This window comes from Heterodontus francisci, chromosome 3, assembly GCF_036365525.1.
Source record: "Heterodontus francisci isolate sHetFra1 chromosome 3, sHetFra1.hap1, whole genome shotgun sequence".
Classification (NCBI taxonomy): domain Eukaryota; kingdom Metazoa; phylum Chordata; class Chondrichthyes; order Heterodontiformes; family Heterodontidae; genus Heterodontus; species Heterodontus francisci.
Window position 1 is genome coordinate 158,602,086 of NC_090373.1, and position 25,118 is coordinate 158,627,203.

The following is a 25,118-nucleotide window of genomic DNA, read 5'->3' on the forward strand; positions in this document are numbered from 1 at the left end:
ACATAATGTAGAATATATCGACTTCTAAAATTGCCAACTGATTTACCATTTAATATCCAGGATTAATCTGTACAGTTTCTCCCTGAAGCTGAGAGCTCCATATTGCAGTTTTTGCATTTTTGACATACAATGGTGAGCCAGCACGATTCAGAGCGAAAATGCAGTGCAATTGCAGAGCTAATCTCCAACAGGCAATGTATCTGTCAGCGATGGCACATTTCTCCCTGTAGAGGAGCTAGTGATTCAGGAGCCTGCACCAGGAAGCTCATCTTGTCCGCTTTATGATGCGGTGTACTCGTTGGGTTGAGAAAGCTAAAGTGAAGAGATCAAGGGGAAATCAAAGAGAAAGAAGCGTATCTCACATCTTGTAACAAGTAAGGTTTCTGGATACAGCGCCTGCTATTGTGTGACGTTTGACCCTGAACTTTAAGCAAGTGCAGCCCTACTGGGTACCAGAGACTTGCTGCAAACTCCAGGGGCCCTTTTACTTTGTATTCTGTCTCCCTACTTATCATTGGATTTGTGCAGAATAACCTGCAGGTTAAAAGTTATTCAGAGACTCCCTCCGACATAGTGAGTTCGCAACCGGATTTTCAGTTATCTTTGCACAAGAATGGAGACCTAATGATCTGTTAGAGGTTCCCTTTTTTATTCTTTTGTGTTTGGCTCGATGTTTGCAGAGTTTATTTGGATTTTTTTGGTCTATGGTTAAATTGCCCCCTGTCTGGATGTCACATTTTGCAGTCTAGTTCAGAGTGTAATGTAGTTCGATTTCACTGAAAAGTTCACTTACCTTCAAGATATGGATGATGCTGGCAGAGGCATATTTTCCTTCGTGACCCTGACATAGTAGTGGTGTTGGGTCTTGAACTACAACAGTTCTGGTGTTACCTTTGGCTAGGGAATGCCAGATTTGGCAATAAAAGCAGAAAATGCTATAAACATTCAGCATCATCTGTGGAGAGAGAGGAAGATAGCGCTAATGTTGCATGCCAGTAACCTTTCAACAGAACCAACACAGTTGTTATTCCCAGGTCATTCCACACCACACACTCAGTGCCCTTGCATCTACATCAGCCCTCTCATCGACCACTGTCACAGTCTGAGCTTCATGCCCTATTTGAGCTTCAGTTGACCACCTGATCCCATACCTTATCCATTGCAAAGACCAATTTCCACCTCCTGTATCATTGCCCACATCAGCCCATCTGTTGTTGAAAACCTAATCTATGGGTTTGTCCCCTCTAGACTCGACTATTACAATACTCTCCTGGTTAGCCTCCCATCCTCTACTCTTCAGGAACTTCATTCATCCAAATCTTTGCTGTCCATATCCTGTCCCTGCTCACCTGTGCTCACAGACCTGCATTGGTTCCTGGTCTTCCAATAACTGCTATTTAAAGATCCTCAACCTTTTGTTTAAATTCCTTCACAGCCTCACCTCCTCACAACATCTCTATAACTTAATTAAATGAAAAAAGACTTACATTTAAATAACACCTTTCACAGTCACAGCATGTCCCAAAGCACTTTACAGTCAATGAAGTACTTTTTGAAGTGTAGTCACTGCTGTATTGTATAAAACGTGGCAGCCAATTTACACACAGCAAACTCTCTCAAATAACAATGTGGTAATGGCCAGATCATGTTTTTTTGATTGAGGGATAAATATTGGCCAGGTCACTGTTGATCACTCCCCTCCTCTTCAAAATAGTGCCATGGAATCTTTTATGTCCACCTGAAAGGGCAGACGATGTCTCAATTTAATATCTCATCTGAAAGGAGGATGAAACCACTTCTTCAATCCCTCAGTCCTCAATATCTGTTTCTCTCACTCCAGTTTTTTTATGCATTCCCCCCCTCATCCTACCAATAGTGATCATAGCTGCATAGACTCCACACACTGGAATTCTCTCACTTAACCTTTCTACCTCAACTTCTCTTCCTTTAAAACCATACTTAAATCTACTTTTTTAACCAAGCTTTTGAACACCTTCCTAATATTCTCCCCTTTCGCCCAATGTTCATTTTGTGTTTTTTTTTATTACACATTTGTGAAGCACTTGGAGATATAGAGAAGGATGATGTAGGTGTAGAGATCAGGGAGGGGGATTGTGATGTACTTGAACAAATTAGCATTGAAAGGGAGGAAGTATTGGCTGTTTTAGCAGGCTTAAAAGTGGATAAATCCCCAGGCCCAGATGAGGTGTATCCCAGGCTGTTATGTGAGGCAAGGGAGGAGATAGCAGGGGCTCTGACACAAATTTTCAAATCCTCTCTGGCCACAGGAGAGGTACCAGAGGACTGGAGGGCAGCGAATGTGGTACCATTATTCAAGAAGGGTAGCAGGGATAAACCAGATAATTACAGGCCGGTGAGTCTAACATCAGTGGTTAGGAAACTATTGGAAAAAATTCTGAGGGACAGGATTAATCTCCACTTGGACAGGCAGGGATTAATCCAGGATAGTCAGCATGGCTTTGTCAGGGGGAGATCGTGTCTAACAAATTTGATTGAATTTTTTGAGGGGGTGACTAGATATGTAGATGAGGGTAAAGCAGTTGATGTAGTCTACATGGACTTCAGTAAGGTTTTTGATAAGGTCCCGCATGGGAGATTGGTTAAGACGATAAGAGCCCGTGGAATCCAGGGCAATTTGGCAAATTGGATTCAAAATTGGCTTAGTGGCAGGAGGCAGAGGGTGATGGTCGAGGTTTGTTTTTGCAAGTGGAAGCCTGTGACCAGCGGTGTACCGCAGGGATCGGTGCTGGGACCCTTGCTGTTTGTAGTGTACATTAATGATTTAGACGTGAATATAGGAGGTATGATCAATAAGTTTGCAGATGACACAAAAATTGGTGGTGTCGTAAATAGTGAGGAAGAAAGCCTTAGATTACAGGACGATATAGATGGGCTGGTAAGATGGGCGGAGCAGTGGCAAATGGAATTTAATCCTGAGAAGTGTGAGGTGATGCATTTTGGGAGGACTGACAAGGCAAAGGAATATACAATGGATGGTAGGACCCTTGAAAGTACAGAGGGACCTTGGTGTACTTGTCCATAGATCACTGAAGGCAGCAGCACAAAGTGTTTAGGAAGGCATATGAGATACTTGCCTTTATGAGCCGAGGCATAGACTATAAGAGCAGGGAGGTTATGATGGAGCTGTATAAAATGCTAGTTAGGCCACAGCTGGAGTACTGTGTACAGTTCTGGGCACCACACTATAGGAAGGATATGATTGCACTGGAGAGGGTGCAGTGGAGATTCACCAGGATGTTGCCTGGGCTGGAGCACTTCAGCTAAGAAGAGAGACTGGATAGGCTGGGGTTGTTTTCCTTAGAGCAGAGAAGGCTGAGGGGGGGGGACCTGATTGAGGTTTATAAAATTATGAGGGGCATTGATAGGATAGATAGGAAAAAACTTTTTCCCTTAGCGGCGGTGTCAATAACCAGGGGGCATAGATTTAAGGTAATGGGCAGGAAGTTTAGAGGGGGGGTTGAGGAAAAAAAATTTCATCCAGAGGGTGGTTGAAATCTGGAACACACTGCCTGAAGAGGTGGTAGAGGCAGGAACACTCACAACATTTAAGAAGTATTTAGATGAGCACTTGAAACACCGTAGCATACGAGGCTACGGGCCAAGTGCTGGAAAATGGGATTAGAAAAGATAGGTGCCTGGCTAGCACAGACACGATGGGCCGAAGGGCCTGTTTCTGTGCTGTATAACTCTGTGACTCTATGTTTTTCTACATTAAAGGCACAGTAAAGTTATGTTTATAAATCTGTTGGTCCACCTGTCTAGTTTTTGGACTGGACAATTGTTTTTGGTGCAAGTTCTCCAGATATTCCTGAATTGTAAACTGAACACTAAAAGACTTCCTTTACCCCCATGTAATTCTCTGTCTTAGACAAGGCAGGAATAGCCATTAAGGCCTTTCACTAACTATTATTAATGTGTAACATGAACATTGCACTGAGCTCATAATCCCATCCTGTTGTGGTGTCCTGCACTCTGTCCTGCCTTGAGTTTGACAGTAGATGGTAGCTCTACTACAGCCAAATGTCATTTTAAGTCCAACATTTCCTCACTAATACAAAAGCAAAATATTGTACATGCTGGAAATCTGAAGTAAAAACAAAAGCTGGAACTACTTAGCAAGACTGTAGCATCTGTGTAAAGAGAAACAGAGTTAATGTTTCAGGCCAATGACCATGCATCAGAACTGGGAAAAGTTAGAAATGTAAAAGGTTTTAAGAAGGTGAAAGGAGGGAGGGTGGGAAAAAGAGTAGAACAGAAGGTCTGTGATAGTGGAAGACATGAGAGATTAAATGACAAAAGCATTCATGGTGCATGGCCAAAAGGAGTGGTAATGGGATAAGTAAATGTGTCTAGAGGAGGTGTGAATGGCAGAAGGATGACCAGCTGCAGTCCAAAAACAAAGAAAGAGAAAAACAAAACAGTAAAACCAAAACCTACAAAGAAACAGGAAACAAAACGGGAGCAGAGATTATGATCTGAAATTGTTGAACTCAATGTTGAGTCCAGAAGGCGATAAAGGCCTACTCGAAAGATGAGGTGCTGTTCCTCGAGCTTGCGTTGAGCTTTATTGGAACACTGCAGGAAGCTGAGGACAAAGAGGTCAGAGTGAGAGCAGGATGGAAAATTAAAGTGACAGGCAACTGGAAGCTTAGGGCCATGCTTGCGGACTGAATGGAGATGTTCGGAAAATGGTCACCCAGTCTGTGTTCGGTCTCCCCAATGTAGAGGAGACCACATCATGACCAGCGAATACAGTATACTGAATTGATAGAAGTACACGTAAATCGCTGTTTTACCTGGAAGGAGTGTTAGAGAGCTCGGACAATGAGGAGGGAGCAGGTAAAAGGGAAGGTGTTGCATCTCCTGCGATTGCATGGAAAGGTGCCATGGGAAGGGGATGGGGGTGTTGGGATGATTGTTTTCCAGAAGGAATGCTGACTGGAGGGGAGGGGAAGATGTGTTTGGTGGTGTCTCCTGCTGGAGATGATGGAATGGCAGAGGAAGCTCTGTTGAATACGGAGACAGGTGGGGTGGAAGGTGTGGACAAGGGGAACCCAATCGTGGCTCTGGGAGGGAAGAGGTGAAAGCAGAAGTGCGGGGGATGGGATGGGCACGGTCGAGGGGTCCTGTCAACCACGGTGGGGGAGAATCCTCGGCTGAGGAAAAAGGAAGACAAATCAGAAATGCTGTTGTGGAAGGTTGCATCATCAGAACAAATGCGACAGAGACGGAGATATTGGGAGACTGGAATGGAGTCCTTACAGGAGGCAGGATGTGAGGAAATGTAGCCGAGGTTGCTGTGGGAGTCAATGGGTTTATAATGAACATTTGTTGATAGTCTATTCCCAGAAATGGAGACATAGAAGTTGAAGAAGGGAAGTGTTGGAGATGGACCTTTGAAAGGTGAAGAAGGGTGGAAATTGAAGCAAAGTTGATGACACTTTCCAGTTCTGGGCGAGAGCAGGAAGTGGCGGCAATACAGTCATCAATGTGCTGGGAAAAGAGGAATGTTCCACACATCCTACAAAAAGGCAGGCATAGGTAGGACCCATATGGGCACCCATAGCAACAGCTTTAATTTGGAGGAAGTGAGATAAGTTAAAGGAGAAGTTGTTCAATGACAGAGCATGTTCAGCCAGGTGGAGGAGCTGGTTGAGGACTGTTCCAGGAAAAAGTGGAGAGCCCTCAGACCGTCCTGGTGGAGGGATGGAGGTGTAGAGAGATTGGTCGTCCATGGTGGAGCAGGGACGGTTATGGCCAGGAAAATGGAAATTGTTAAAGAGATGGAGAGTTTTTTGTTTTACTGTCTTGTTTTTTTTTTGCTGTTCATCATTCTGCCATTCACACCTCCTCTAGACACATTTTGTTTTACTAGTTCCATTACCATTCCCTTTGGCCTTGCACCACCAACCTTTTTGTCATTTAATCTCTCCTGTCTTCCACCCTATCATTGACCTTCCCTTTTGTTCTGTTTCCCACTCTGCCCCCTTTTACCTGCTTAAAATTTATTACATATCTATAATTTCCCAGCTCCGACGAAAGGTTATAGAACTGAATCATTAACTCTGGGCTGAATAAGGGGAGGCGGTTGCATAGTGGTATTGTCACCGGACAAGTAATTCAGAGACCCAGGATATTTCTCTGGGGACATGGGTTTAAATATCACCATGGCAGGAGGTGGAATTTGAATTCAATTAATAAATCTGGAATTAAAAGCTCGTCTAATGATGGCCATAAAACTGTTGTTGATTGTCGTAAAAACTGAACTGGTTCACTAATGTCCTTTACGGAAGAAAATCTGCTGTCCTTACCTGGTCTGGCCTACATGTGACTCCAGACCCACAGCAATGTAGTTAACTCTTACATGCCCTCTGAAATGGTCTAGGAAGCCACTCAGTTGATCAGGAATGAAAGCGGACGGACCACCCAACATCGACCTAGGCATTGGAGACGACAATGGCAAACCCAGCCCTGTCGACCCTGCAAAGTCCTCCTTACTAACCTCTAGGCACTTGTGCCAAAGTTGGGAGAGCTGTCCCACAGACTAGTCAAACAACAGCCTGACATGGTCAGACTCATGGAATCATACCTGACAGACAATGTCCCAGACACTGCCATCACCATCCCCGGTTATGTCCTGTCTCACCGGCAGGACAGACCCAGCAGAGGTGATGGCACAGTGGTATACACTAGGGAGGGAGTTGCCCTGGGAGTCTTCGACATCGACTCCAGACCTCATGATGTCTCATGGCATCAGGTCAAACATGGGCACTAGATCCCTTTTACTGGGAAAAGGCCTGACCTTTCCCCCCAGAGAGTGCAGTGAACACCAGAATGGTGGTGAATAGTATTGGAGGGCAGTGTATGCCTGTACCTGTACACCGGGTTCACCTGGTGTGCGACCTAGTTCCGGGACCATAGGATTGTCCCTTATTTGCCTGCGGACGGGGTTGACCTTCATTTTCAGCAGCGCTGCCGGTGGCCACTGCTGAGACTGCACCCAGCCCGGAGAAGCTTGGGTGCTGCCTTCAAACCAGGGTAAGTGGTGTTGGGGTCATTGGGGCCAGTCAGGCAGGTCCCAGTGAGGGGGGGAGAGGGTGGTTGGTGAGGGCAGTGAGTGGGGGGCGGGGGGTCCTATTTAGAGGACCCTCCCCCAACCTACAGGGAGGCCGCCAGGGTTAACCTGGTGGTCTCCCCAGTGACAGGGGTCCCACTCGCTGCCGGGAAATGCCAGCGGCAGTGAGAAGAGGCCCTTAAGTGGCCACTTAAAGGCCTCAATTGGCCACTGGGCAGGAGGGCCGTTTGACACCGTCCCTGCCTCTGGCAAAATGCCATAGCGGCAGGAAGATGACGGGCACAACTTTACCACCCTCCCTAGTGGAAGCAGAGACAATCAATGACTTCAAGAGGAAGTTGGGTGGCCACCTGATAGAAATAGACTTGCAGGGTTATGGGGATAGAGCCGGGGAGTGGGACTGACTGCACAGCTCCGTGGAGAGCTGGCAGGAACTTGATGGTCTGAATGGCCTCTTTCTGTGCCGTAAATGACTCTATGACTCTCCCGATTTTTCGCCCGCCTCCCATCCCATTTACAAAGGCCCCATTAAATTCCACCTATTATTCTCTCTGCACAGATGCTGCCAGACCTGCTGAGTATTTCCAGCACCTTCTCTTTTTATTCCAACTTTTCCTCACTTTGACTCCCCAGATTCAGTGCTGGGCTCCTGACAATTAGCTGTCTTCCAGTTCCTGGTTTACTATTTGTGTTTTTTCCTCGTATGCTGCAAATACAGGTACTTATTGTTCTGAAAGCTTTGCTTTATGACTTAGCAATAATATGATAATGATGCTGCAGTGTAAATTGTAACAAGAAACTCGACAGTTTGCTTATCTGCTGAGCATGTTAATTCCCAGTAAGAGGGCGTGAATTATCGTTCAATTATGACATAATCAGTAAACCAGTAGGGTAACCATTATAAATCATCAGAATCCTAGCAAGTAACAAAAAAATTCAAAGCAGGAACCACCATGAACTCCGCAGTAAATTTTATTTTATAAACCGACACCTGGAAGCAATTTTTATGCCTGTAATCTACACTCCGGGTTCAGATAACATATTAAGCAGCTCCACATTGGTGCTGACACTTCATGACATTGTTTAAACCCCTTTGTGGGTTTCCTGTCTTGCAGTCACACCTAATATCTATCGGTTTCAGTGGGTATATTATACCTCTAGTGTTATTACTTAGAACGTACACATAATATCATTCCTCAATTAACTAGGGTGGAAGGGTCGAGATTGGAAATTTGTGCAAAGGTTCAGAGTTGCCTGTTTTCTAATATTATTTTCTGGCAAGTTAGATGCTCTGTCTGTGCTACTTTATGGTGAGGTGCCTTTTTAATGTACCCATGGTTTTAGCTGGCTCGCGTTTCCTCTCCTGTATGTATGTCTGTTTCTCTCCTATGTGTGGCAGTATGGCACTGCTAAGTCACTGCAGGGCAGAGAGGCTTCATCTGTGAATCGGGGGAGATGCAGCAAGTGAGACTCCCGCGGGAGGCAGTTCACTTGCCAGCATGGCACTTCAAAAAGGAGGGAGTCGGTGCCGTAATGCATCAGCCTTGGCTCGCTCACAATGCCTGAAACCCCAGCACTTCTCTTAGATCCATTCAGTGTGTTGTTGCTAAGGTAACATCCCATCACTCGGATGCTTGTTGGAAGGCAAGCTGGTGCTCATCTTAAGATGTGGAGGATAAATTGGAAGCGTGAGTTTTTTTTTAAAGCAATATGAAATTTTATATTTTGCAGTTGAGTTGATTGGATAATCAGCCAGACCTGCCTCCTATTATTCGCATGTCCAGAGCAGCTGGAACAACAGAAGTGAGAGTGAGTCTAATCCAACTGGCACAGTAACTCTTTAACAATTTCTTTATTGAACCCCACTGTTGTTTGATCATACCGTATCAACAAAGCCACATAAAGTCTTTCTGCTGCCTATCAATATATCAGGTCCATATGCGGAATGTAGGTGTAAAGCATTCTGTACAGTACCTCCATAGGCCACAAATGCCCCTTCATTCACCCTTGATAGTTGGGCACTGACACAGATGGCTGCCCACTGCTGCCCAGTTAAACCAGCAGCAACGATTCTGATGTGAGCAAAATAATTTTTAGTCAACAACTTTTTAAGAAAAAATAGTTTTATAGTTTATTTGAACTTTAATTATGGAAATCTTTTCGGCAATCATTTGTTGAGGCAGTCTTATTTTGAATCTTTTTTAATTTGTTGGAATTCTGAACCTTCTGAAAATCCACATGTAATACATCTATGATGTATCCTTTATCTATCCAATCAGTCACTTCAGAAAAACGACAGAATTTGCCAAGCGTGACTTACCTTTAACAAGTGCTGGCTGGCCTTGATTAATCAAAGAATTTGTAAATGCTCACTAATTATATCTCAATTTAAGGATTCTAAGAGTTTTTCCCCACCTGACAATGGACTTGCTAGTCTACATTACCAGTTTATCCTCTGTCCCTTTTTGAAATGTTACATTGGCTACCCTCCAGGCCCAAGGCAGAATCTGCACCTTTGAGGAGGATTGACAATAATTGTTCTGAGGCTCTGTTGTCTCATCTCAGATTTCTTTCAATCGCTTAAAATGTAAACCATTAGGGCCCATTAGTGACTTACACATCTAGAGCTCTGCTTATTTTTCAGACCTAATTCTAGATTTGGCTCGGCTCAGTGGTAGCACTCTTCCCTCTGAGACAAAGGTCATAGATAGGTTCAAGGCCAACGATAGAGCTTGAGTATTTATCCCATTGCTGTTTGTGGGATCTTGCTGTACACAAACTGGCTGCTGGATTTGCCTATATTACATTCATCAAAAATAATTTGGAACACTATATGTCCTGAGGGCGGTGGAGGCGAGAAACAGCCCGCCTGCCCCAGGCCAATTAAGGCCTTTAAGTAGCCACTTAACAACCACTTAAGTGCCTCCGCCCGCTACCACGGGCGTTTTATCTGTGTCCAGTCAGGCGGCCCAGGCCTGAGAGAAGCCGCCTGACAAAAGCAGACGGCCTTCTGACGGCCTGGGGTGGGGGGGTCCTCCTGGTCAGGCATCCTGTGCCTGATGGAGGGCCGCCCCCGCTGACCCAACCATTCCAAGCAGCCAACACATCCCCGTCCCCCCCCAATCGACCACCCTTTCCTCGTCGGGTCCCGACCGATCACAACTAAAGGGGCACCAAAAACTTAGCTTAGTTCCAGGGCTCCCCGACATCTTCTTTGCGATGGCTGGGTTGCAGTCTCAGCAGTGGCCACCCGGTAGTGCTGCTGGGACAGAGCTGCTGGCCCTTTGATTGGCCGGCAGCTCCATTAGGCGAGACCTCCTGCCTCAATGAGGTGGAAGTCCCGCCTCAGGCCAGTTAAAGGCTTGGGGACCGCAAAATGTGGATTGGATCCCCAGGCTAGGCGGAGGCGGGTTCACCACCAAATTTTCAGTCGGTGGATGGCTCCCATCTGTCAAGGGTAAAATTCCAGCCATTGTCTTTTAGCCCTTTTTCACTACTGTGTCTGTGCCGGCCCAAAAACGAGCCACTGCGTCTAATCTCACTTCCAGCATTTGGTCTGTTGCCCTGCAGGTTACGGTACTTGAGGTGCATATCCAGACTCCACACTCCTTTTAAATGAGTTGAGGGTTTCTGCCTCTACTATCCTTACAGGCAGTGAGTTCCAGACCCCCACCACCCTGTGGGTTAAAATTTTTTTCCTCATCTCCCCTCTAATCATCTACCAATCTATGCTCCCCAGTCACTGACCTCTCTGCTAATGTAAATAGGCCCTTCATATCCACTCTATTCTCACAATTTTGTACATTTATTTATTTTTATTTATTTATTTATTTTTTTAGAGATACAGCACTGAAACAGGCCCTTCGGCCCACCAAGTCTGTGCCAATAATCAACCACCCATTTATACTAATCCTACATTAATCCCATATTCCTACCCCATCCCCACCTTCCCTCAATTCACCTACCACCTACCTATACTAGGGGCAATTTACAATGGCCAATTTACCTGCAAGTCTTTGGCTGTGGGAGGAAACCGGAGCACCCGGCGGAAACCCACGTGGTCACAGGGAGAACTTGCAAACTCCGCACAGGCAGTACCCAGATTTGAACCCGGGTCGCTGGAGCTGTGAGGCTGCGGTGCTAACCACTGCGCCACCGTGCCGCCCCTATTTCAATCAGATCTCTCCTCAGCCTTCTCTGTTCCAAGGAGAACAACCCCAGCCTATCCAGTCTTTCCTCATAGTTGCAATTTTCTAGTCCTGGCAACATCCTGGTAAATCTCCTGTATACCCTCTCTAGTGCAATTACATCCTTTCTATAATGAGGTGACCAGAACTGCACACAGTACTCAAGTTGTGGCCTAATCAATGAGTTATACAGTTCCAGCATAACCTCCCTGCTCTTATATTCTATACCACGGCTAATACTTTCCTATATTCCACAAGGTTTTCCTTAGTATTGACAGCCCTAAGTTTCGCTTAATTTTAATTTCTCTTTATTCTTTGATACCTATAGCCTTTTAGGAATGCATTCTTTATTCGATTTGTATTCTATCCATCCCGTATGTCAAGATTCTCCACTGCCGATCCATCAACCTGTTTGGTAACTTTCTTACCCAATTAATTTGGACACGATTCTTACTGATCTTACTGACCTTTGCCTTTTTCCAGTACAACACCCTTACCTGTGACTGATCCTTTTTGTTTTTACATTGAGCCTAACGATCTTACAATCGTTATTTCCCAAATTGTTCTGCTACCTTCATAAATTATTCATCCCATTTTACTTCTCCGAATTAAATCAAGCAACATTTGTTTTCTAGGTCTAGAAACATACTGTTCTTGGAAGTAGTCCTAGATATGTTCTAAGAAACAGTTCCACTCTGATCACATGCAGTTGCTTTATTCCAATCTGTGTTGGGATAGATAAAACCATCCATTACTATTGCTTATACTAAAGGCAAAATACTGCGAATGCTGGAAATCTGAAATAAAAACAAGAAATGCTGGAAATACTCAGCAGGTCTGGCAGCATCTGTGGAGAGAGAAGCAGACTTAACGTTTCGGGTCAGTGACCCTTCTTTGGAACTGGCAAATATTAGAATTGCCAAAGGTTATAAGCAAGTAAAGCGGGGGTGGGGCAAGAGATAACAAAGGAGAAGGTGTAGATTGGACAAGGCCACAGAATAACTGACCAGAAGGTCATGGAGCAAAGGCAAACAATATGTTAATGGTGTGTTGAAAGACAAAGCATTAGTACAGATAGGGTGTTAACGGACTGAAAATTGAACAGCCGCAAGTACAAACATGATAAAACAGTGGGTAAGCAAACTGAACAAACTAAGATGCAATAAAATAAACATACAAAAAAAAAATTTTTTTAATTGTAAAAATGTAAAAAAGAAAAAATAACTAAAAATGAAAGTCAAATGGGGGGCCCGTCATGCTCTGAAATTATTGAACTCAATGTTCAGTCCGGCAGGCTGTAGTGTGCCTAATCGGTAAATGAGATGCTGTTTCTCGAGCTTGCGTTGATGTTCACTGGAACACTGCAGCAATCCCAGGACAGAGATGTGAGCATGTGAGCAGGGGGGAAGTGTTGAAAAGGCAAGCAACCGGAAACTCGGGGTCCTGCTTGCGGACTGAGCGGAGGTGTTCCGCAAAGCGGTCACCCAGTCTGTGTTTGGTCTCGCCAATGTAGAGGAGACCACATTGTGAGCAGCGAATACAGTATACTACATTGAAAGAAGTACAAGTAAATCGTTGCTTCACCTGAAAGGAGTGTTTGGGCCCTGGGATAGTGAGGAGAGAGGAGGTAAATGGGCAGGTATTACACCTCCTGCGATTGCAGGGGAAGGTGCAGTGGGAAGGAGACGAGATGGTGGGGGTAATGGGGGAGTGGACCAGGGTGTCATGGAGGGAACGATCCCTTCGGAATGCTGACAGGGGAAGGGAGGGGAAGATGTGTTTGGTAGTGGCATCATGCTGGAGGTGGCAGAAATGGCGGAGGATGATCCTTTGGCCTATTACTATTGTCGCCTTGTTCTTGCATCATTTCTCTGAGCTATCAATTGAGGCCTTCAAAAGAGAACTGGATAATTCTCTAAAGGGAAAAAACTTTCAGAGCTACAGGGAAAAGGCAGGGGAATGGGACTAGGTGAGTTGCTCTTGCAAACAATGGGCTGAATGGCCTCCCTCTGTGCTGTAACCATTCTATGATTCTATCCGTTATGCCATAGTTTCCCTACCTGTTTCTTCGCTTTATCCGTATAGATTGATTTAACATTAACCCCCTCAGGGCATCTTTACATTTTAGTGCTGTGCATTTTTTTTCAGGCAGCATGAACAGCTTGATCTCTCCAGCTCGTGTCCTGAAGAGTTTAAGCACCTGCAGTATCTTTTGGAGGAAGTGTTCATCACCTGAGCTGTGTGGAGCATGGAGTGTGAGAGCTATCTGCAGGAATGTCTATATGAAATTAAACACGGTTGAGCAGAGGTCCGAAAGACTCTGTGAGCTACCGGTACTGCAAGAAAAACCTCTGCTTGTATTTGCAAGACACAAAAGCAGCAAAAGCTCAAAAAAGGGGAAAATGAGAATGTCACAAGAGGAGTCAGATGAGGAAGAGGATGATGCTGAGAAGAGTGACTATGAGGATGAATCCGAAGTGGAAGAGGATGATGCCCAGCCGAAGGCTTACAAAGACCTTGACAAAGTAGTGCCGTCTTTCAGATTTGACCTCATCATGAAAGCCGGTCTGGATATGGCAAGGAAGTAAGTGCCGTGTCTTTGAACCGCCGAAAGCACTGTGAAGGTATGACAGTGTCTGCCCCATTGCTGTATTTAGCAGCAGGTACTGCTAGTCAAGTCAGACATGCCAATCAATTGTTCAACTGTCGCAGAGCACAGAGATTATTTATTCATTTTACAAGTGTCATCTCTTTAGCATTCTTCTTTCCAAATTTGCAGAACTGGCTCAATTGAATCATAATTGGTACAGCTGGCACCACACATGATAAAAGTTAAGTCGGAAGGTAAAATTGTACAATTCTCGCTGTCCATTACAGGCCACCAAACAGTGGAGGTGAGGTATTTAGGGAGAATTCAGAGATGTATTATTACTAATGGCACTTTGTTCTAGCGTGGATCAAATATGTAAATACAACAATCCAAAGTGGAGAGTAAGTGGGAGTAACGTGCTGTTAGAATATCCAGGATAACACCGGAATAACTAGATTGCTTGCAGCTTATATATTGAATTCCAAATAGATTACACTAAGTTAATCAAATGTTCATCATTTCAGAAACACATGGTTATTCGCGTTGTCTTAAATATTTTCCGACTCAAATTCCAATTTTCTGAACAGGAAGGCCAGTGTTGGTTTGGGGCCAGGGTAAGGGAATGACTGTCACTGTACTAACCTACTTCAGCTTGCTGATGTTTACCTACATGGGCCTATGACAAGGAATTGAGCTCTTCTGAACAGGCTGACTGATCGTGGCCATGTGTGCTGCTGCAAGACTCTTCAACAGAACCTTTTAGCATTTGACTGGGGGTTTACTCCTCCATTAGTTACCCTCAGGTCTCATTTCCTGTTCTTTTGGAGTAATTTTGACTGGTTATCTTTTTCTAATGCCATTGTGTAACACAGAGAACAAGAAACACAAAATCTGATAAATGACGTACCATCAATCATAACCACACAACTGTTTAAAAATCTTAAGTTCGATGAAGCTGCTTCTGTGCCATTTGCCTCACAACAGTGTTGGAATCTTGATTGAAATTTTTTTGTTGAGATGTTTGTGATATTAGCAAGGCAGTATTTATTGCCCATCCCTAGTTACTCAGCGCATTCGGGTCAACTATATAGGGTGGTTCTGGAGTAACATGTCACCAGGCCCAGGTTCTTTTCAGTGAAGACTGTTCGTGAAACCAGTTGTGTTTTTCCAACAAAACCAGCAGCTTTCATGGTCATTTTCTGATGCTATCCCACAAATTTATTGAATTCTGTTTCTCCACAGTGGGATGTGAACTCCCAACCACTAGGTTGTCTGACTGGCACATTACTAGGATATTGTTTAACCCAGGATATCCACTGGGTTAAATTTGTGTAGCAGCCTTTCACATGGAACTTCATTCAAGGCCTCTGGAAGTCTAGATATACCTTATCATAGGAATTGTCACTGTGCACTTGGGATATCCCTTCCTCAGAAACGTTCAGGTTGGTCAAGCAGGATCTTCCATTTCTGAAACAAAGTTAGCTGCCACTTAGGTTATTTTCATATATGGTAATCCTTAACTTACTTTGCCTGTTACTGGTAAACTAATGGATCTGTATTTATGAGGGTTTGTTTTGTCAAATTTCTTGACTGGTTTCCAATCCAGTGCTCATTGACTTTTTCATGATGACTGTAAGCATTTTGTCCCTAGGTTCACTTAGCATTCCCAGGTGTATAGCAGCCGTCCTTGGGGATTTATTCATTTGAATTCTTTGGGCTGAATTTTACCAGCCCCTCAACACCATGCCTCGTGGGGCGGGTGCTAGTGAAATGCAGCGGGGAGAGGCCCGCCTTGACCCACGACATTGAGAAGGGCCCGCCGCATATTACCAGCAGTGGGGGGGGGGGGAACCTTGGTGCGGTCGCCCCGCCCCCGCCTGGCGGCAGGCCCTTCATCTTAATATTCAAATTGACAATAAAGAGATATAAATGATCTTACCTGCAGGAGGTGGCCGTCCCACGCCAATTTTCCGCCTGCCATTCATGCTCCGCGAGCCTTCAGAACTCCATACGGAGTTCCGGGCGCGAACCTGGTGGGGAGCGGGGAGGAATAGAATTTTCAGGGCAGGAGGGGTGGAGGAACAGGGTAAACAATCTTTACTGGCTAATGGGATAGTGGGAAGGGGTTGAGAGTCAAAGGAAACAAATTTTGGGGGGGAATGTTGGGAATACTATTAAAGGTCTATTATGGGGGAAGAGCGCGATTGATGTATAATTTACCCATTGGGGTGGTGGGAGAAGCGATTTATATTTGAAATGACATTTTATGGTTATATCCCGGAGATCGGGACCGTTAAATTTTAAAATGCAACTGAAGGGCTTAAAGCCCTTTAAAAATGGCGCCTGTGGAGTGGCGCCGGACGCCGTTGCCGGGGACGCGGCTGCCGCCCCCTTACGTCATCGGGGGTGGCCACTCCGCCCTTTCTATTTTCATGATGCCCCGCACGTAATATCGCGGAGGCTCAGAGGCGGCACATCTGCGCGGGATGCACGCCGCTTTTAGAGTGCGCTGCCGCAAACTGCGGCGCACTCGTAAAATTCAGCCCTTTATGTCTAGTACCTCCATGCAAGTGATGTCAAAACTTTAGATTTGGAACCTTAAATGCTACTATTATCTCTGGTGACCATGTCAACACAGTAATCATTTATTATGTTTTCGAGTTTTAGTTCATCGTCTGTCCCAGTTACATCTTTAAGAAATCTCCATTCTTCGTTGATAATTCTCTTGCTGTTGTAATACTGGAAGAATTCTTTCTATGTAGCAGTTCTTACTGTGTAATGCCTACGGTTGTGTATATTTCTAGCACTTCCCTCAGTGTTAGGTACCCTGGCCATGCACTTTCCCCTTGCACCTTTATTTTATTCCTGCTCATCACCTTTAGATCATCCACACACCATTTCCCAACCAATCTCACTTCAGTGTTGCTGCCAGTGCCACCACTCGGCATTTTATCCCCCTCCCTACTGTTGATTTTCACCAGGTGGCTTCCCTTGACATGGGATAACTTGGCACATAAGGAATGGTCGAGGCAGTGAGGGATGTTCTGGTGTGTTTGTTTCAGTTTGTAGCTGAGGTATCTGCTTAACAGACAATATAGGTTGTACTGTCACTGCTACCTTACAGCAGTTCAGAACACTGCCCTCCTCACACTAACATTTCCGATAGACTTTGTGAAATTAACTTTTACTTGCTGAATTGAGTTTGTGTCCTTTTTAAACTGCTTTGAATCGGCTTTAATGCCACTCCTGACCAGGCCCAACTAGATCTGGATTTGAAGTCGGGTCCTGCAAGAACTGCTGAATGTTATACCACCCAGAACCAGCCAGCGCACTCTTTAACATGGGCTTGTGGTTTGCTTTGCAGCAAAGTGGAAGATTCCTTCTATGGTAACAAACTGAGACTGAATGGAGAAAAATTACTGAAGAAAAGTAAAGTGGTATGTTTTATATTTTCACCTCAATTTATTTCAGATCCACTCATTGTAACAGTCTTAAAGCTGTCCACCACTGAGTAACTTTAGTTGGCGGGAGGGGAGTATCATCATCCTTGGCAACATCTGCCTTTCTGCTCAAACAAACATCAAATGCACAATCCTTTCCCTCACCCCACCCTGAATTAATTGCTGATCTTTGTTGTGTTTGACATTAAGAGATACACCACGCCCTTCATCATTTTAAGCAGCAGAGCAACAGGAGTTGGCTTCTTCTTGTAATTGCTGGGTTGCAGTTTTGGGGTTAGATCAGGTTGAGGATTCAGAGCCAGTCTTTTACCTACGTTGAGTTACTGCGGACTCGAGTCGGGAGACTAGCTGGAGGTGGGACTGTCAATTAATTGTGAATTTGGAACATCCACTGGGGAGGGGGAGCTTCCACCATTTTACGGCAGATAATAGAGGACTTGCAAACCCACAGAGCTGTTTTTGTTTCAATGAAAATGTTATTAAACAGTAACTCACTAATAGAACAGTTCCACATGGGCCCAAAACATGACATTGAAGCAGTTGCCTAATCCCTGATTATGGACATGGTGGGTGGGTAGTATCATCATTAACCTACACAGAGATTGAAACCATCTGCCCTGTGATAAGCTTATCCTGTGGCTCTTAGTGAGCACTCACAGCTGCTGTCATTTTGCTGCCACGATTGTATAACGGGAAGGGAGTATTTTACAAAAGCACCATTCCTATAGCTGACTAATCACAAGATACTGCAAGAGAATTCGAGAGGCCCAGTTCTTCATTGATGTTGCCTCCTAGCAGCACAACTAACACCTGCCCGTTCAGGATGGGACATGCAGGTTTTTTTTCTTTGTTTGCTGAAGGCTGTGGTAATAAAGATAGTGATTTTTATCATTCATTTGGAAAGATTAGGCATGCATTTTTATTTCTTAGGTTCTTCACAGATAGAGATTTAAAACAACCGGGGCGAAGAAACAAAATTGTTGAAAATTTGAACTTAAATCAGCAAAATGCTGAGCATCTATAAAAATGTGGCTTTATCAGAACCAACCGGAGTAAAGGCCTGCTCGTGTCTGCAAATGAGACCCGACCCAAGCCTGACAGAACCCCATCCAACCCTGAGCCTAACCCGGTCCAAGTCTTTTCATTTTCTCCAGCACCCGACCCGCCCCGACATGACCATCAGTTAACTTACCTTCCGTTTTTCACTTTGTTCCTTACCTGCACAAGCTTAAAATAACTGTAACAAAACCAGCTTTAAAGTCCAAAAAGTAAATTAACATTAAAGTCACTTACCTGAGCGGTGATAGAGCGTGTCCGATCAGGCCCGACCCGACCCGAGCCTGAATGCCGGACCTGGAAGTGCGACCCGACTCGAACCTGACACATGTCGTCGGGTCCCGTCGGGTTCGGGTCAGGTAGCAGGCCTTTAAACCGGAGGTCTCTATCCAAGATGTTAGCTTCCAAAGAGAGTAAAGCTTATGGTGTTAGGTGCCAGCCGTGGCTCAGTTGGTAGCACTCTCGCCTCTGAGTCAGATGATTGTAGGTTCAAGTCCCCACCCCAGAGACTTGAGCACAAAATCAAGGCTGACACTCCAGTGCAGTACTGAGGGAGTGCTGCACTGACAGAGCTACCATCTTTCCTCTGATACATTAAACTGAGGCCCTTTCTGCCCTCTCAGGTGGATGTAAAAGATCCTATGACAGTATTTACAAGAGCAGGGGAATTAGCCCTGATGTTGCAGTCAATAGTTATCGCTAATCAACAGCACAAACACAGATTAACTGGTTATTATCACATTGCTTTAGTGGCTTCAGAAAGTACTTTATTAGCTGTAAAGTGCTTTGGAACAGCCCGAGATCATAAAAGGCACTATAGAAAATGCAAGTTCTTTCTTTATAATAAACAATGGTGTCAAAGTATTTGATCAGGTATAGTTGTATCATAGTTTGATCAGTGTACTCTTAAGTGTAACTGGGATTTTACAACAGACTATCCTGAAGCCAGTCAACTGATGTATAAAACAAAAAATATGCAGTTGGTCAGTCAGCATCTGAAAGGGGAAAACAAGTTAGCGTTGTGGGTGGCAGTCCTTTTTCAGATCTTGCTAGCACTGTTTCAAAGAAGAGCAGGGGTTATCCTTGGTGTCCTTACCAATATTTATCCCTCAATCAACAGAAGAACATAAGAAATAGGAGCAGGAGTAGGCCATTCGGCCCCTCAAGCCTGCCCCGTCATTCACTGAGATCATGGCTGATCTGCCCCAGACCTCAACTCCTATTTCATGCCAGCTCCTCATAGCCCTCAACTCCCCTACCTCCTCTTTAAATACTTTCAGTGATCTAACCTCCAGAACTCTCTGGGGTAGAGAATTCCAGACATTCACTACCCTCTGAGAGAAGAAGTTCCTTCGCATTTCGGTTTAAAATGAGTGTTCCCTTATTCTGTAACTATGTCCCCTAGTTTGAGATTCCCCCACTAGTGGAAACATCTTCTCAACATCTCTCCAGTCAAGCCCCTCAGAATCTTGTACGATTAAATAAGATCACCTCTCATTCTTCTAAATTCTAATGAATAAAGGCCTAACCTGCTTAGCCGTTCTTAATAAGTCAACCCCTTCATTCCAGGAATCAGCCTAGTGAATCTCTTTTGAACTGCCTCCAATGCCAGTATATCCTTTCTTAAATACGGGGAGCAAAACTGTACACAGTACTCCAGGTGGGGCTTCACCAACACCCTGTATAGTTGTAACAAGACTTCCCTATTTTTAAACTCTGGCAATAAAGGCCAAAATTCCACTTGCCTTCTTAATTATTTGCTGCATCTGCATGCTACCTTTTTGTGTTTCATGCACAAGAACACCCAGATCCCTCTGTGCTGCACTTTTTTGGAGTCTCTCTCCATTTAAATAATAGTCTGCCTTTTGATTCTTCCTACCAAAGTACATGACCTCACACTTTCCTACATTAAACTCCATCTGCCAAGTTTTTGCCCACTCATTCAGCCTATCTATATCCCCTTGCATATTCCTTACGTCCTCATCACAACATGCCCTCTCACCTATTTTTGTATCATCAGCAAATTTGGATATATTACACTCTGCCCCCTCCTCCAAGTCATTAATATAGATAGTAAACAATTGAGGCCCTAGAACTGATCCCTGTGGCACTCCACTAGTTACATCTTTCCAACCTGAAAAAGACCCATTAATCCTGACACTCTGTCTTCTGTGAGTTAACTAATCCTCAATCCATGCTAATACATTACCCCCAATACTGTGAGCTCCTATCTTATGCAATAATCTTTTATGTGGCATCTTATTGAATGCCTTCTGTAAATCTAAATACACTACATCTACTGGTTCCCCTTTATCAACTCCGCTTGTTATATCCTCAAAGAACTATAGCAAATTTGTCAAACATGATTTCCCTTTCACAAAACCAAGTTGACTGTTTGATTGCGTTAAGTTTTTCTAAATGTCCTGCTATTTCTTCCTTAATAATGGACTCTAGCATTTTCCCAACGACCGATGTTAGGCTGACTGGCCTTTAGTTTCCTGCTTTTTGTCTCCCTCCCTTCTTGAACAGGGGCGTCACATTAGTGGTTTTCCAATCCACTGGGATCCTCCTGGAATCCAGTGAGTTCTGGAATATTTTGACCAATGCCTCCACTATCTCTGCAGCCACTTCCTTTAAAACCCTTGGATGTAGGCCGTCAGATCCTGGTGACTTGTCTGCCTTTAGTCCCATTAGTTTGTCAAATAATTTGTCCCTTGTGATAGAGACTGTTACAAGATCTTTCCTCCCATTCGCTCTTTGCTTATCTGAAATCTGTGGGATGTTTATAGTGCCCTCCACCGTGAAGACCGATGCAAAATATTGGTTTAAATTATCTGCCATTTATATGTTCCCCATTATCAATTCTGCAGTCGCATCCTCCAAGGGTCCCACGCTCACTTTAGCTACTCTTTTTATATACCCGTAGAAGCTCTTGCTGTTTGCTTTTATATTTCTTGCAATTTACTTTCATAATCAATTTTCTCCCTCTATATTAGCTTTTTAGACATCCGCTTCTGGTTCCCAAAAATTCCCAATCCTCGGGCCTACCTCTAGTTTTCACCGCCTTGTCTGCCTTACTTTTTGATTGGATACTCTCCTTGACCGCCTTTGTTAACCACGGGTGGTTCACCCTTCTCATCGAGTCCTTCTTTTTGACCAGGATAAATTTCTGCTGAGCGCTGTGAAATATCTGCTTAAATGTCTGCCACTGCTCATCCACTCACCTTCCCCTTAGTCTATTTTCCCAGCCCGCTTTAGACAACTCTTTCTTCATACCTCCGTAATTGCCCTTGTTTTAGTTGAGGACCTGAGTTGCTCGCCCTCAAGTTGAATTTGAAATTCTACCATTACTAAAAAAAAAGGTTGCCTGGTCATTATCACATTGCTGTTTGTGGGAGCTTGTTGTGCAGTCAGAGGAAGCACTTTTGGGACATTCTCAAGGCATCCCTGAAGAAATCCAATATACCCACCAACTCATGGGAGTCCCTGTCCCTCGACCACTCAAAGTGGAGTAGGTGCTTCCGGGAAGGTACCGAGCACCTTATGAGATTTCGATGGGAGCACGCGGAAGCCAAGTCCAGGCAGTGGAAGGAACACACAGCCGCCCAAGTAACTTGCCAATCCAACTCTTCAAACTCCACTTGCCCTACATGTGGTAGAGTCTGCGGTTCACGCATCAGACTCGTTAGCCATCACTGAACTGGAGTGAAAGCAGGTCGTCCTCAGTCCCGAGAGGCTGCCTAAGAAGAAGTTGTGTGCAAATTGGCTGCCATATTTCCTACACTACAACAGTGACTACACTTTAAAAGTACTTCATTGGCTGTAAAGTGCTTTGGGATGTCCTGTGCGCTATGTAAATGCAAGTTCTTGGGTATTATTCTTTTAATATGCCTATAAGTTAGACTTTTTTCAACTTTGCATCTGCAAAGATGTTTTTAAATTGTACAAAATAACACAGCAGTAGAGGAGGATAGACATGGGATGTGGGAGTCGCTGGCTAGGCCAACATTTATTGCCCATCCCTAATTGCCCTTGAGAAGGTGCTGATGAGCTGCCTTCTTGAACCACTGCAGTCCTTGGGGAGTAGGTACACCAACAGTGCTATTAGGAAGGGAGTTCCAGGATTTTGGCCCAGCGACAGTGAAGGAACGGCGATATAGTTCCAAGTCAGGATGGTTTGTGGTTTGGAAGGGAACTTGCAGGTCGTGGTGTTTCCATGAATCTGCTGCCCTTGATCTTCTAGGTGGTAGAGGTCACGGGTTTGGAAGGTGCTGTCTGAGGAGCTTTGGTGCATTGCTGCAGTGCATCTTGTAGATGGTACACACTGCTGCCACTGTGCAACGGTGATGGAGGGAGTGAAGATTTAAGGTGGTGGGTGGGGTGCTGATCAAGCGGGCTACTGTGTCCTGGATGGTGTCGGGCTTCCTGAGTGTTGTTGGAGCTGCATCCATCCACTCCTGACTTGTGCCTTGTAGATGGTCAACAGGAGGTGAGTTACTCACCACAGAATTCCCAACCTCCGACCTGCTCTAGTAGCTACTGGCTGCTCCACTTCAGTTTCTGGTCAATGGTAAACCCCAGGATGTCATTTAATATGATATGTATCATATTTGGGAATAAACCTAAAAGGAAGTAAAAGAAACAGAAATCTCCCACAGTAACTTTAGCAGAAGCCCCGGGGAAATAGTGTCAACAAGTGTTTATATTGTCGTATGGGACTTTGTCCATCTTCCACTGATATTGCGAGAGATCAGGAGAACCAACATGGAACCTGGATCCCTCTGTTTGTATTTTGGGTGTATGTATAGGTTCCTGTAGTTTCTAAATGGTTCAACTGACAATAGGTCTGAAAGAGTATTTGTTTTCTTTTTGTATTTTTAGGTGAAAGAGGGTGATGTCCTGGATCATCTTATTGGGGAGGATAAGGAAGCCGAGACAGTCACTGTCATGAGGGTGTTGGTTAAAAAGGTTGCTGAAGAAATGACGAATGCAGATAAATACAGAGTGACCTTGAGGCGCTGGAAAAATCTGAAGCTGCCCAGGGAGGAAGTGTTTAAGTAAAGCTCCACTATGTGGAGGAACACTGACTGCAGCTGAGAGCATGTATCTGGGAGATGTGATGAAACACAAGGCTGTAACGCAACAAGAATCGGTGTGGAAGCTTTTTTTTTCCCGCTTTTCTCCATGACAACATCGGACAATCACAACAATTTGAATTATGTAACGTTTATCACGTGAAGAATATTATCGAGTGTTTTACAAGGGGAGTCGTCAACACCACGCAGCAAGAGGAGGAATTCAGGGTGGTAGGGAGTTGAGGGAGTGAGGGGGGTTGGAGGGAAGTGATAGAGGTTTTAATAAGGCTTTTTAAAGACAGCAAGGGATGTCTTTATAGTGATTAAAAAATCAGCCTGTTACGGTGGAGTGCAGGGAACGGCGAAGAAGCAGTAATCTGGAGACTGAGGAGCTGGGGTGGGGGAGGGTGCAGGGTCAGACATATTGGTGGTGAAGGTTACTCAGGTTAGATGGAGCAAGGCCATTGAAGGATTCGTAATGTGAACCAGGATTTGATTTGCTGGGGCACAGGCAGCCAGTTGAGTTTGGAGAGGACCAGAGGCAATGATTGTGCCGCACGGTGCGTGAGAACACGAGCTGCAGAGTCTTCAGTTAGTTGAAATTTATGCAGGAGGAGAGGCTGGCGGAACCATAAGAAGAGAAAAAGACTTGCATTTATATAGCACCTTTCATGACCACCGGACCTCTCAAAGTGCTTTACAGCTAATGAAGTACTTTTTGAAGTATAGTCACTGTTGTAATGCAGGAAATACCATAGACAGTTAAGAGTGCAGAAACAGGCTATTTGGCCCATCAGGTCTGTGCCATTGCTTTTTTCCATGAGTCACCTAATGCAATCTCACCCTAATCCCTTTTAATATTGCTCTTTATCAAAACATCTTTCCCTTTAAAAGAATTTACAGACTCTATTTGTTGCAGAAATTCCAACCATCCACAGTATGAAGAATTTATTTCATAACATCCACTTGAATTCTTTTTGTGATTATTTTAATTTGTGTCCTCTCATCCCCAGCTCTGACCAATAAAATATCACTATTTATCTTGTTATAAACCTTCATTAACATGACGCTCTCTGTCAGATAATCCCTTAACCTTCTCCACTCGAGTGAAAAAAAAGCTTTTAACCTCTCACCTCTTCTTCATAACCTATCATCCCTGGTGATATACCAAGATATTCGAAAAGTTTGAGTGTTTGAAAAGTCGTTCTTCAAGGTGATCAAGTGATGGAATAGGGTATTTGTAGCGGTTGGGAGAGTTGGGCATCCTTGTACTGTACCACAACTGTATACCTAAATCCCAACATTAGAAGCACATCCTAACTGCGCCATGTGGTATTACTACTCCTGGTTTATCCACATCAAGATTAAGCAGCAGATCAACATGTTCCTTTGGCTGCTATTTTAATACATTTATTTTAAGTTGGTGAACGCCTTCGCTAAAGTAACAAGAAAGTTGTAGGAACGAGTTAAGCATCTGTCCAGTAATTCAGCTGCAGTCGTTTCTACATCATTAAGTACTCTTGTTTCGTTCTGTCAGTGGTTCATCTGCGCTGCTGCTAAATTTTAGGTCTCCTGACACCATCCGCTGCTCGTGACATGGACAAGAGCAGTCGGGCCGGGAGTGCGATTGCT

At 44.5% G+C, this 25,118-nt stretch overlaps 1 protein-coding gene across 3 annotated transcripts; it reads left to right on the forward strand.

The window, feature by feature from the left end:
* Positions 1 to 288: 288 nt before the first annotated feature.
* Positions 289 to 23,560, forward strand: mtres1 (mitochondrial transcription rescue factor 1). Of its 3 annotated transcripts, none has more exons than XM_068027064.1 (5): positions 289 to 374; positions 8,849 to 8,926; positions 13,453 to 13,888; positions 17,259 to 17,331; positions 23,293 to 23,560. In XM_068027064.1, exons 3-5 carry the CDS (start codon positions 13,458 to 13,460, stop codon positions 23,470 to 23,472), a joined length of 684 nt encoding a protein of 227 aa, XP_067883165.1. In that variant the 5' UTR covers positions 289 to 374; positions 8,849 to 8,926; positions 13,453 to 13,457; the 3' UTR covers positions 23,473 to 23,560. The 3 variants fall into 3 exon arrangements, with proteins under 3 accessions (XP_067883165.1, XP_067883166.1, XP_067883167.1); XM_068027065.1 differs by having other exon boundaries at positions 13,457 to 13,888; XM_068027066.1 differs by lacking the exon at positions 8,849 to 8,926.
* Positions 23,561 to 25,118: the final 1,558 nt, after the last annotated feature.

Bases quoted from the DNA above. Each gene is read 5' to 3' on its own strand.
- mtres1 (XM_068027064.1), top strand. From the start codon at position 13,458: ATGAACAGCTTGATCTCTCCAGCTCGTGTCCTGAAGAGTTTAAGCACC. The intron at 13,889-17,258 runs GTAAGTGCCGTG...TTTGCTTTGCAG, and splicing joins GGTCTGGATATGGCAAGGAA to CAAAGTGGAAGATTCCTTCT. The intron at 17,332-23,292 runs GTATGTTTTATA...TTGTATTTTTAG, and splicing joins TACTGAAGAAAAGTAAAGTG to GTGAAAGAGGGTGATGTCCT.